We start from the raw sequence: 12,607 nt of genomic DNA on the forward strand, positions 1-12,607 counted from the left end.
GATGAAGGGTGCCAAAGCCATCCACAGAGCTTGTGATGCAAGGCTATGGGCAGCGAAGGTAAATAGGTAGTAGTGGAGAGTACCGTGGTATGGCTAAAATAGCCCCAAAAGACATAATTGCTTCAAAAGCAATACACAAATCAAAAAACTAAAATGTGTTTCATATTTTGGTTTTCTATGTTTTACAATATTTTGTTAAAATCCAACTACTTTTTTACCCAACTAGAGGAGGCATTGGTCGAGCCAAATTCCATTCTCTCTTCCAGGCAAGGACAATTGGAAGCCTTATTGCATCATAACAGTGCGAACAGGGTGTTAAATAGTGCCAGCATTTGTGTTTGTGGATCTCACTGATGAAATCCCATCAGGTGGAAGGGCAAATAGTTCAATTTGTGTTTCATATTTTGGTTTTCTATGTTTTACAATATTTTGTTAAAATCCAACTACTTTTTTACCCAACTAGAGGAGGCATTGGTCGAGCCAAATTCCATTCTCTCTTCCAGGCAAGGACAATTGGAAGCCTTATTGCATCATAACAGTGCGAACAGGGTGTTAAATAGTGCCAGCATTTGTGTTTGTGGATCTCACTGATGACATCCCATCAGTGGAAGGGCAGGCCCCAGACAACCAAGAACAGAATGCCTAAGCAAATACTGTGATGAAAATGGATTAAAACTCTTCAACAGCTCCTGCCCCAACAATTAGAAGAGTGCCAATGTGTTTGGCCCTCTTGCAACTCGCTATTTTTGAACCTCAGATGAAAATTACATCATTCTCATTTGGCTTATTTACCAGATGGATGAAAGACTCAGTTTATACTTATGATCAAGGGATGCTTCAGGCTGGAACCTATAAATATAGGGAGGAACTACAGATGCTGGTTTAAACCAAAGACAGACACAAAAAGCTAGAGTAACTCAACGGGTCAGGCTGAAAATCTGGGGAAAAGGAATAAGTGACGTTTCAGGGAGGAGACCCTTCTTTATACCCTATGTTTTACCTATAAATATAACATATTCTTTCTAATTTATTTTTTCCTTGTTTTGCATTACTTTCTACTCTCCTCTTAACTGACTCATACTTTCACAATCCCTCATTCTTATTAAAAAGAAAGGATCTTTTATAAGTTATTTTCCGCCCAAACAAAATGACTGCACTACAGAATGACTCTTCCTTTGTTTTCTCAGACCAAAGCCCATTGCGTGTCACTGAAAGAACCCCTTGCACTTCCGGTCGGTATCTGGGAGCCACCAACTGAGGTGATGTCTTTATACCTGCCTCAGAGTTTCAACTAGACTGAAGGGAAAAGTTCTCTCATGTTTCCAATCTTATGCATCTCTCGAAAGGTGGCCACAATCAGATAAAACTGATAGCCTTCCCTATGTGCAGCTTCTTTGTGTCCTCTCGCTAAAATAATACAAGAATGGGACATATTCATGAAAATACCCCAAGGTTCACACTGGGATCCGATGCAAAGAGAAGGCACAGATGAAGAGCATGCTTAGATGAAGCATGGCCCGGGGGCTATACCAGAGGGACAAAACAAAATATGGACCATAATGACTACACAGTAGACAACCCAATCAGAAAGGGCATCTGCAGTAAATGTGGTTTTGTGAGCAGAATCCTTCAATGCTTTTCCACAGCTTTGATTAATAAAAGGATTTTTTTTTAAGCAAGCAGAACTCTAATGATGTAACCAAAGACAGGTTCCCATCTTTTCATATTTTCCCCTCATCCACTTTCTGAATGACTTTTGCTTGTGAGTCCTTGATATTTCATCAGACAGTCCATAGAGTAAATCCAGATCCAGTTCACCACAGTTGAACACTTGAGGTAAGTAGGACTTGTCCAACAATTAAGATGATTCCCCAACAGACCAGGGTCCTTCTTCTCTTCTGGGTTACAACATTGAGTTCCCTAAGGGTCCATCTGAAATATCTTCCCCTGGCGGTGGTTAGAATTAAAGTACTTTTCAAGCACGCTATATGGCTCAGAAGAGGTGCTCCGTGTCCATTGTGGCCTGTTGAGTTTGCTGGTCAATGGCTTTTTACGTTGCATAATGATCAAAACTCCCAAGGTACTCCAATGCCGCTTGATAGCAGAACTGATATTCATCCTGAAAACATAGACATTAGAGGATTTCACAAAGGAATTAACATTTACCTAAGATTTGACCTCCAATTTTAATATGAAGGTAAATGTTTGTTGAGAATATGCAGTGTAATTTGTAATTCGTGCCTCTGGTATCTGGGAATCACCAACTGAGGTGATGTCTTTATATTTTCTGGGAACCACCAACTGAGGTGATGCCTCAGATTTTCAACTAAGTGCTTTGTAATCGAGGGAAATGTTCATAAGATTTATTGTGGAGAGAAAACCCAGGCTAATTTCTATATAGCATTTCTAATTTCTATATTGTATGGTGGCACAGTGGTAGAGTTGCTGCCTTACAGTGGCAGAGACCCAGGTTTGGTCCTGACTATGGGCGCTATCTGTATGGAGTTTGCACGTTCTCCTTGTGACTGTGTGGGTTTTCACCGGCTGCGAATAGCATGTTGGCCTTTATAACAAGAAGAGTTGTGTATTGGAGCAACGAGGTCCTTCTGCAGTTGTACAGAGCCCTAGTGAGACCACACCTGGAGTATTGTGTGCAGTTTTGGTCCCCTAATTTGAGGAAGGACATTCTTGCTATTGAGGGAGTGCAGCGTAGGTTTACAAGGTTAATTCCTGGGATGGCGGGACTGTCATATGCTGAGAGAATGGAGCAGCTGGGCTTGTACACTCTGGAGTTTAGAAGGATAAGAGGGCATCTTATTGAAACATATAAGATTGTTAAGGGGTTGGACACGCTGGAGGCAGGAAACATGTTCCCGATGTTGGGGGAGTGCAGAACCAGGGGCCACAGTCTAAGAATAAGGGGTAAGCCATTTAGAACGGATCCGAGGAAACACTTTTTCTCACAGAGAGTTGTGCGTCTGTGGAATTCTCTGCCTCAGAGAGGGGTGGAGGCCGGTTCTCTGGATACTTTCAAGAGAGAGCTAGATAGGGCTCTTAAAGATAACGGAGTCAGGGGATATGGAGAGAAGGCAGGAACGGGGTACTGATTTGGGTTGATCAGCCATGATCACATTGAATGGCGGTGCTGGCTCGAAGGGTCAAATGGCCTACTCCTGCACCTATTGTCTATTGTCTATCCATCCTGTAGTGATCTCCCCATTCACCTTTTACTTTCTGGGTGCAATATGCTCTTCCATTATTTAAATAATCTTTTCCAAAAATGATACAATTTTGTTTAGCAGGGGCACAGTTGGCATTTGGCACTAAACATAATCACATCGTTTAGGAACCCACAACCCCTGCTCACATTAAAAGAGAGAGCTGCATGACACTGACCATTTTCAGCAAGGGCCACAGCTGAAACATTCAATAGCATCCCCGAGCCAAAGGGTTAAGCAATACTGTGCAGGATGTACACAGTTTGCCCAATGTGGAGAGTGTAGGCCAGGTTGGGAAGTGGTCAGGAGTCTTGCTGGAAGAAGTCCAGAAGTCAGTGCCTGTCAAGGTTCAGCGCAATTATGTTTTTTCGGGATGAGAAGGGTTTGTAACTGGATGGATTGAATAGGCTCAGGGGCGGTCGAGGTTCGGTATGTGGGGGGTTGCCTGCAGAGATTGGTGAACTGAAGGATGCACATTTACAACTAAATTAGAAAGGATCCTCCCGAGTCAACCTTTTCACTATGAGTTGCTCAGCGAATTCCCCAATCCACGGCTGAAATTACACCACTGAACAAAAGCTTTTTAAAGTGGGTTGTCCCACAAGTGCCCAATGATCGCAGTGCCTCAGAACAAGGCAGACTAATTTCCCTGTTGCTCAGGAAACAATATAGACCCAGGGGGCAATCCAATCAGGAGATGAGTATAATCACATTCTACTCAGAGAGAAAAAAATGATTTTCATTCAAGTAGCAATTCAACAAAATGTGCTAAATGTTTGAAATACTGGGCCAATTTGGGGGAGATAAAGCTTTTATGCATCTTATACGGGAAAAGCAGAATCCCAGAGATACAAGGAGCTGCAGATCGTAGAGTTTTGACCAAAACACAAAGTGCTGGAGAAACTGAGCAGGTCAGGCAGCATCTCTGGAGGGAATAAACAGATGATGTTTCGGGCCATGACTCTTCTTCAGACCTTATGGTATTTTAAAGGTTGTGTGGGGGGGGGGGGGGGGGGGGGGGGGGGGGGGGGGGGGGGGGGGGGGGGGGGGGGGGGGGGGAGGTGGGGGGGGGGGCAGATCCTGCACATGTTACAGCAGAGCAGTGAGGGTGCTGTTTCCTCTCCATTGTTCTGTAAGTGTTACATTTGTACCTGTTGCTGCCCTTACCTCTGTCTGCACCATGGCTGGCCGCTGTGTTCGGAGCATCTTGACAGTCTGGAAAATGTCCACTACCCCTTCGTACCTCATTCTTTCCAAGACGATGCTGAGTGTAATAAAGACCCCAGTCCTGCCAACTCCAGCACTAGTGACAGAAGAAAGTCCACGTTAGAATGTCCAAATTAGAGATCTGGTGATTTCCCCAAATTGACATCCCACCTACAGTCGAGGGAAACAATTTGGTTCCAGACATGCTCCCTTCTTTAAATGTCTAAAGCCTGAACCGAGAGACAATGGCACATCATTACCAGCCATGATTTGATTAGCATTCACAAACATGGAATTCGCACTGTGTGGAAATCAAGAATAGCCAAGGGTAATTTAACCAATTCCAGTGATTCAAAGGCTACAATGAGACAGATGGTTTACCCAGCTCTTTAAATTTCCCAAATCACTACCTCAGCTCCTTGTAAAATAACTGTTCAGTTACCAGACAATGAAATCAAATCACCAAGTCGAAGAACGCAAGCACCAACATCCAGAATTCATAATATACGACAGTGGCGTTTAAGAGACGTTTGGATAGATATGTGGATTCTACAGCTCAGTGGATGCTGTTAGAAGATTTGTCCCTGCTTTTGACCATTGAATTGTGGAGCTTGGTAATTGGACTCTTGTATTGTTGACACACGAGGTTTGGTGATCGGCTTCTGCAGGCGGTGATTGAATATTGGAACTTGATTATTATTTTATGGAATAATGGTGATGGTCTCCAGAGCAGTCCGAGATAATTGTAAGGCTTGGTTTTGTCAAAGGGACTTTGCAGCATGAGGTTCAGTCTTGGATACTGGAGCAGGGCTTCGGTTTTTATGTTTTGGGACTGAATTCTGAATATTGTTGGCTCGTGGAATTGGCGGAAGTTGGTGATTAGATTCTAAATGCCGTTTATGCTGTGGAGATGAATGATTTGGCTATGGATCTTGATGGACAGCTTCTGGTCATTCCTGATTTGACATTGAAGTTAGCCAATAAATCCAGTCACCAGATTCCTGATGTTAATCACCAGATTCACATATTTAATAAGCACACTGCAGTCCAATCGCCAAACTCCAGATTCCCATCATGTTCGTGAAACTAATGACCAAATTCCAATGTCGATTAGTCAAGTTCCAGAATGTAATCAGCAAAGCTCCCGTATCTAACTACCTCTTCCTGCATCATATCAATTGTATGATCAAGCTCCAGAGTCCAAACACTGAATCTCAGAATCCCCAATTATTGTATTTCAACTGCTTGCCAACTGTGATATCTCTCGGCATTTCAAATGTCATCCTGGACTCATTTAGATGTATCTTAAGTAGTTGCCTCAATTATTAACTGAGCAAACCTAACACCTATTTCAGCAATCTGGAACTTGATCACACAATTGATATGATGCAGGAGGAGGTAATCCTATTTATTGCTCATTATTCTATGTTTGCTCTTCTGGGGAGATGCTAACTCCATTTCGTTGTCTCTGTATTGTACACTGTACAATGACAATAAAGATTGCATCTGAATCCTTCAAAAGCCTTTGCTTTGGTTGGAAGTAAAGCATGTTTCTTCATCAAATAACATCACTGTCAACTCACCTGCAGTGAACTGAGATGGGACCGTCTTGGCCAAACTGTTCCTTGGTTTTATGCACTTGCCCAATAAAGTCGATGAAGCCCTCACCGGATTTTGGCACTCCTTGTTCTGGCCAGTCTGTAAACTGGAACTGTCGGACAGTTCTTGACTGACCATCCTGTGAAAGGAAAAGGATTGAATTAGACACTAGTAGCAGCATTCAGCCAATGTAGGTAAGTATTAAACCACCTCCAAATAGCCATCCTACCAATGCAACAGTCAATGATCAGACCATTTCATTTAACCTTCCTAACACATCAGGGAGGCACAGTGATGCAGTGGTGGAGCTGCTGCCTCACAGAATCAGAGACCCGCGATCGTGACTTCGGGTGCTATCTGTGTGGAGTTTTTACATTCTCCTTGTGACTGCGTGGGTTTTCTCTGGGTGCTCTGGCTTCTTCCAACACTCCAAAGACATGCAGGATTGTAGTTAAATTGGCTTCGATAAAATTGTAAATTGTCCCTAGTGTGTTGGATAATGCTAGTATATGGGGTGATCACTGGTCGATTCGAACTCGGTGGGCCGAGTATCTCTTGTTTCTGTATCTGTATCTCTGTATCTTTAAAGTTTAAAGTCTTAAGTGAACATCATGACTTCATTTTGGCTTCTGTTTTTGATTTCAGCTGAAATAAATATCAGTTAGAAGTGCTATCCTTCATCTGAGATGCTCCCATCATCTCTGAAGTGTATGCTAAAGATCCCCATCCTCTGCTTGAAGAACGGGCGACATTACCAAACCATTTTATCTTGTCATGTATCTCATTAATTTTATGAGACTTTACTCTGCGCCTGTCAGCTGCCAATCCTACGTTATATCACCAACAACACTTAAATGCCCTTCACTGTTTTATGGTGCTTCAGAATATCTTGTCATTGAAATTATTCAATGGGGTCAAGAAAAGAGTGTTCATGTCGCGGCCCTGTTTCCACCAATCTTTCCACCACTACGCCCAAGAAGCACAAGAAGCGCAAAACGCCATTGTATGCAGATGCCGAGCTCTGGCTGAACAATTTCTAATCTTGTCATGTAGACTCGAAAATAAGTAGTTATTCAATATGTACCAGTCCTATCCTTTTGATCTTTGCTAATGTTACAATACAATACTACTTTATTAGCCAAGTGTGTTTTGCAACATAAGAGGAATTTCATTTGCCAAGTCAGTCATACCAATAAAAAGCAACGGAACACACAAAATACATTTTAACATAAACATCCATCACAGTGACTCCTCCACATTCCTCACTGTGATGGAAGGCGAAAAAAAGTTCAATCTCTTCCCTTCTTTGTTCTCCCGCAGTCGGGGGCCTCATGTCTTTATAAACACTAAAAATAACAAAAATGACAGACCGACTGTTGGCGTGGCTGACAATCGTGTGGCGCGCCCTGGGGGTTAAGTATTAAGGGCAGCACAGTAGCACAGTAGCACAGCGGTAGAGTTGTTGCCTTGCAGTGCTAGTGACCCGGGTTCATTCCTGACTCTGGGTGCTGCTGCTCATATGGAGTTTGTACATTCTCTCCGTGACCCCGTGGGTTTCTCCGGGATCACGATGTTTCAAATGAATGTTTCTGTCCACATTCCAATAGCGTACCGGTTTGTAGGTTAATTGGTTTTGGTAAAAACTATAAATTGTCCCCAGTGTTCAGGATAGTGCCTTAGGATAGTGTACGGGGATCGCTGGTCAGCGCGGACTCTGTGGGCCGAAGAGCCTATTTCCGTGCTGTATTGCTAAAACTAAAAGACTAAAACAAAAAGTTTATAGTCAGAGGCCTCCCTGTGATTGCGTGGGTTTTCTCAGAGATATTCGGTTTCCTCCCACACTCCAAAGACTCACAGATTTGTAGGTTCATTGGCTTGGGTTTGTATACTTGGTAGTGTAAATTGTCCCTAGTGTGTGTAGGCCTGTATTTATGTGTGGGGATCGCTGGCCAGTGTGAACTCGGTGGGCTGAAGGGTCTGCTTCCGTGCTGTATCTCTGAACCGAACTAAACTAAGAAGCCAAGAAACTGGACTACAAAGTTGCCTTTTTTTAGGTGCCACATGATTCAACATCACCCTGTGTAGATGGCACTGTAAACTATTTCTGGGTGAAATCACATCAGAGGCAAGATTAAAGCTGGCACATCCATTAACATGTGCATTTCCGAACCTTTCCAAGTGTCAGGCATGCACCTCAGGAACAACGCTGTTCGATTTACTCAAGTTTCATCTCACGCTGACATAAAAGTGGAGCAGAAATCTCCATCCAACATTACAACGAGAAGCACATTGTGCTGCTTTGCTGCTTTTTTTTTAAGTGACCCTCTGCTGGCATTAGCAGTCTGGAATGGACAGTTTGGACGCAACCCGAGATAACACAAACAGGTTACAAAGCCCAGTGAGTGTGCTTAATATATCAGCCATTATTTCCTCCAGTATTTAGCTACTGAGAAGCTCATTTAACCATCACCAATAGCACTCTATTACTGAAGACATTCCTTTGGCCATGTCTTGCCATTTGGATTAAGCTGAAACTTCAGGGGAGGAGTGAAAGACATGGCCATCAGCCAACAGTGTCTGCATACCAGCCAACAGACAATGCCAAGAGTCATCAGAGATACAACATCCGACAATGACACCTTTCATCAATACCATTGGCCTAATGCTGTTGTGAGATGTACACGTGTTCAAAACGGTGGTGGGACTCATCTCCGGGGGGGACGAGTACGCCTACCGAGATGAGGTGGAGCAGCTGACAGTGTGGTGTGAAGAAAATAACCTGCTCCTCAACACCTTAAAGACAAAGGAAGTAATAATAGACTTCAGGAAGAATAAAACGGACATGGTACCATTGACTATCAGAGGGGACTGTGTAGAGAGGGTGGCGGATTTCCGCTTCCTGGGAATCCATATTGAGGAGGACCTGACGTGGAGCGTGAACACCACTGCGCTGCTGAAAAAGGTCCAGCAGAGACTGCACTTCCTGAGGGTGCTCAGGAAGAATAACATCACTCAGAGACTGCTGCTGTCCTTTTATCGGTGCTCTATTGAGAGCATACTAACTTACTGTGTATGCGTGTGGTACACCAGCTGCACAGCGGCTCAGAGGAAAGCGCTCCAGAGGGCCATTGACAATGCCCAGAGGATTGTCGGCTGCCCTCTCCTTACCTTGGAGGACTTACACAGTTCCCGCTGCACCAAAAAATCCCAGAGCATCATAAAGGACATTTCCCACCCCGGACACTCCCTGTTTGAACTGTTGCCGTCAGGCAGACGGTACAGATCTACAAGGACAAGGACGAACAGATTAAAAAACAGTTTTTACCCCACTGCTATAAAAGCACTAAATGTAGCCGCCAAGGAACGCAGGGGCGATACATACTAAGGGACTGTGGTACACTGTGAAATCGACAGAAGGATGGAGGGTTGGGTGTTTATGCGTGCTATTTTCGTGATATTTATTTAGTTGTTTATCTTTTAATATTTTACCTTGTATGTATCGTTAGCTTTTAGAAATGTTTGAATGGTGCACTGACTGGCTGACATTTTTAAATTTCGTTGTACATGGTTCATGTTACAATGATAATAAAGAAACTATTCTATTCTATTCTATTCTATTCCATGACACAGTGTCCATTTTTACGTTTTGATTGGTTAGAGTCATAGACATAGAGTAGAAACAGGCCCTTCAGCCCAATCTGCCCATGCCAACCAACACACCCATTCTGCACTAGTCCCATCTGCCTGCATTTGGCCCTTATCCTTCCAAACCTATTCTATCCACTTACCTGTCTAATTGTTTTTTTTTTAACATTATGATAGTACCTGTCTTATCTACCTCCTCAGGCAGTTCATTCCATATACCTACCAAGTTAAAATAGTTACGTGTCAGGTTCCTATTCATCTTTTCCCCTCACCTTAAATCTATGTCCCCTGGTTCTTGATTCCCCTACTTATACACCTCTATAAGATCACTCCTCATCCCCCTGTGGTTCAAGGAATAAAGTCCAAGCCTGCTGAACCTCTCCCTATAGCTCAGGCCCTCAAGTCCTTGCAACAAGCTCGTAAATCCTCTTTGCACCCTTTCCAACTTAACAACATCGATTGATCAATTTGAATTTGAAATAGTCAAGTAAAGGACATTAAAATAATAATTTCCAAATCCCTTTATCTAAAATAGACACAAAAAGCTGGTGCAACTCAATGGGACAGGCAGCATCTGTGGAGAGAAGGAATGGGTGATGTTTCATGCCTCCTTTGTGGTGAACTTGCTTTTTAAAAAAAAAATCAAATGGTTTCAGGAAAGCAAATCTTATGAAATTGGCTCACTAGTTTGTCTCTTCCGAGCTGCTTGGGGCAATTTGTAGTATCGATGATAATTTTAAGCACAGTGTACCACTCTCAACTGTCGATACGTGGATGGTTAGTGTCTCAAGTACATTATATAGTTCTCCTCTTGCTGAGTCCCACCTCTTTGTATGAGGTCTGGCCCAGCATCATAAGGGCAGGTCATCTATGGACCACTGATCCTACCGGAAAACCTGTACATGTGTCATGAGATATTCTACTATTGTTGGCTAACACAATCACTCTCCACACATTAAGCCAACAAACATTTCCTAACAGCCTGGATTACTGGATAAGGATCAATAGTCAATAAAGCAAGTTTGTACTTTGTTGACCAAATATTCTCCAGTTCCAAGATTCCTTTTGCTAGCCATGCTAACACAACCAGAGACCTGGGCTTGAACTTGGATCTTCTCTGGGTTGTATAATTCTAGTCCACATTGTGGGAGGCATATACCAATTGGGCCACTGAAGAGGAACAAAGATTTTGTTTCTAGCAGTGAATTGGAGTGGATTAATTTTTCACTTTTTACGGGTTCTCTGTAACCCCTCGCAATCCTACAACAGTCTGAGCTACGAATAAGTCAGGAGAAGCATGAGTCAAGCTGTGAATAGTACAATGCTATGGTGCTTTTTAACAACCCGAATTGCTTCAGCTGGTGTCCCACTGCTGATCCCACTGCAGATAGACACAAAATGCTGGAGGATCTCAGCGGGACAGGCTGCATCTCTGGAGGGAAGGAATCGGTGACATTTTGGGTCGAGACCTTCTCCCACTAACCAGTTAACCCCATTTATGTTGCTGGAGATTGAGAAAGAAACGCTGCCTGTCCTGACAACTCCTGACAATGCAGAACTTGCTTGATATTGTATAGGAGGGAACTACAGATGCTGGTTTAAACCAAAGACAGACATAAATAGCAGGATCTGCATTAGGGACTCGATCCGAAACGTCACCTATTCCTTTTCTTGAGAAATGCTGACTGGCTTTTGACTGCTGATATGACTTTTGATGTATACAGTGTCTTGTCTATGGTCTTTGTTTGTTCTTTTGCACTATGTATTGTTGGTGAGATTTGTGATTTGTGATGTGGTATGGATGCACTTTATTACGGTGATCTGTGTTATTAGTTGTATGTAACTAAAGCAGTGTACCATCATGTACCGAACCCAAATACCACCAACCCTGGTTGCGTGGCAAATAAAGATTCTATTCTATTCTATTCTATTCTGACCCGCAGTTACTCCAGCTTTTTATGTCTATCTTTTGCTTGATATTAATCTCTTTCTTAAATCCTGGACTGGCTTCAAATTTACATCCACTTTCATTCGTCTTGGCATCAGTGTTCACATAAAGAGCTGAAGTAATTAAAAATAGATAGGGTCGCAAATTCAATAATGTTCACTCAACTTTTAAGAGTGAATTAATCAGAAGAAGTAACATTTACGATATTTTAAAATCAAGATGTCTGAATAAACATTCAAGTGAGGATAGACAGCTTGCTCAATGTGTTCTGAATTGTGTTAATGTTAGTAACCACCTATTTAAAATAAATAATTTGGCGCTTTAGTCAGAGGGTGGCAAATCTGTTGAATTCTTTGCCACAGACGCTATGGAGGCAAAGTCTGTGGATATATTTAAGGCAGAGATAGATATATTCTTGATTAGGACGGGTGTCAGAGGTTATGGGGAGAAGGCAGGAGAATAGGGTTATGGGGGAGAGATAGATCAGCCATGATTGAATGGCGGAGTAGACTTGATGGGCCGAATGGCCTAATTCGACTCTTATGATCTCTTATGATCTTAAAAAAAGTGAGGAGTTAACAACTATGTAAAAAGCAATTAATTGTATCAGCTTCGCCCACCTCAGTAAAAACCAAAATTAATCCCTCGCTGGTGAAACCCACCTAACCCCAAAACCTCACAGTTTAGAGATACATCGTGGAAACAGGGCCTTAGGTCCACCGAGTCTGCACCGACCAGCAATCCCCACACATCAACACTATCCTACAAATACTAGGGACAATTTACACTTATACCAAGCCAATTAACCTACAAACCTGTACGTCTTTGGAATATGGGAGGAAACCGAAGATCTCTGTCTATTAAATAGCGGAGTCAGGGGATAGGGAGAGAAGGCAGAAACGGGGTATTGATTAGGGATGATCAGCCATGATCACATTGAATGGCGGTGCTGGCTCTAAGGGCCAAAAGGCCTACTCCTGCACCTATTGTC

The 12,607-nt window shown here is 42.9% G+C and overlaps 1 protein-coding gene across 18 annotated transcripts in view; it reads right to left on the bottom strand.

Annotated features, from left to right (window-relative positions):
* Positions 1-397: 397 nt before the first annotated feature.
* The window catches only part of LOC129711276 (receptor-type tyrosine-protein phosphatase S-like), a 382,253-nt gene continuing 370,043 nt past the window's right edge, over positions 398-12,607 (bottom strand). For all 18 annotated transcript variants that reach the window (XM_055658803.1, XM_055658805.1, XM_055658814.1 and 15 more), the window contains 3 exons: positions 6,008-6,162; positions 4,386-4,521; positions 398-2,119 (listed from right to left, as the gene is read on the bottom strand). In XM_055658803.1, the coding sequence (XP_055514778.1) occupies positions 2,051-2,119; positions 4,386-4,521; positions 6,008-6,162 (360 nt within the window). In that variant the 3' untranslated portion in view covers positions 398-2,050. The remainder of the gene's footprint in view (positions 2,120-4,385; positions 4,522-6,007; positions 6,163-12,607) is intronic.

Source organism: Leucoraja erinacea, chromosome 29 (genome assembly GCF_028641065.1).
Source record: "Leucoraja erinacea ecotype New England chromosome 29, Leri_hhj_1, whole genome shotgun sequence".
In the NCBI taxonomy this organism is placed as follows: domain Eukaryota; kingdom Metazoa; phylum Chordata; class Chondrichthyes; order Rajiformes; family Rajidae; genus Leucoraja; species Leucoraja erinaceus.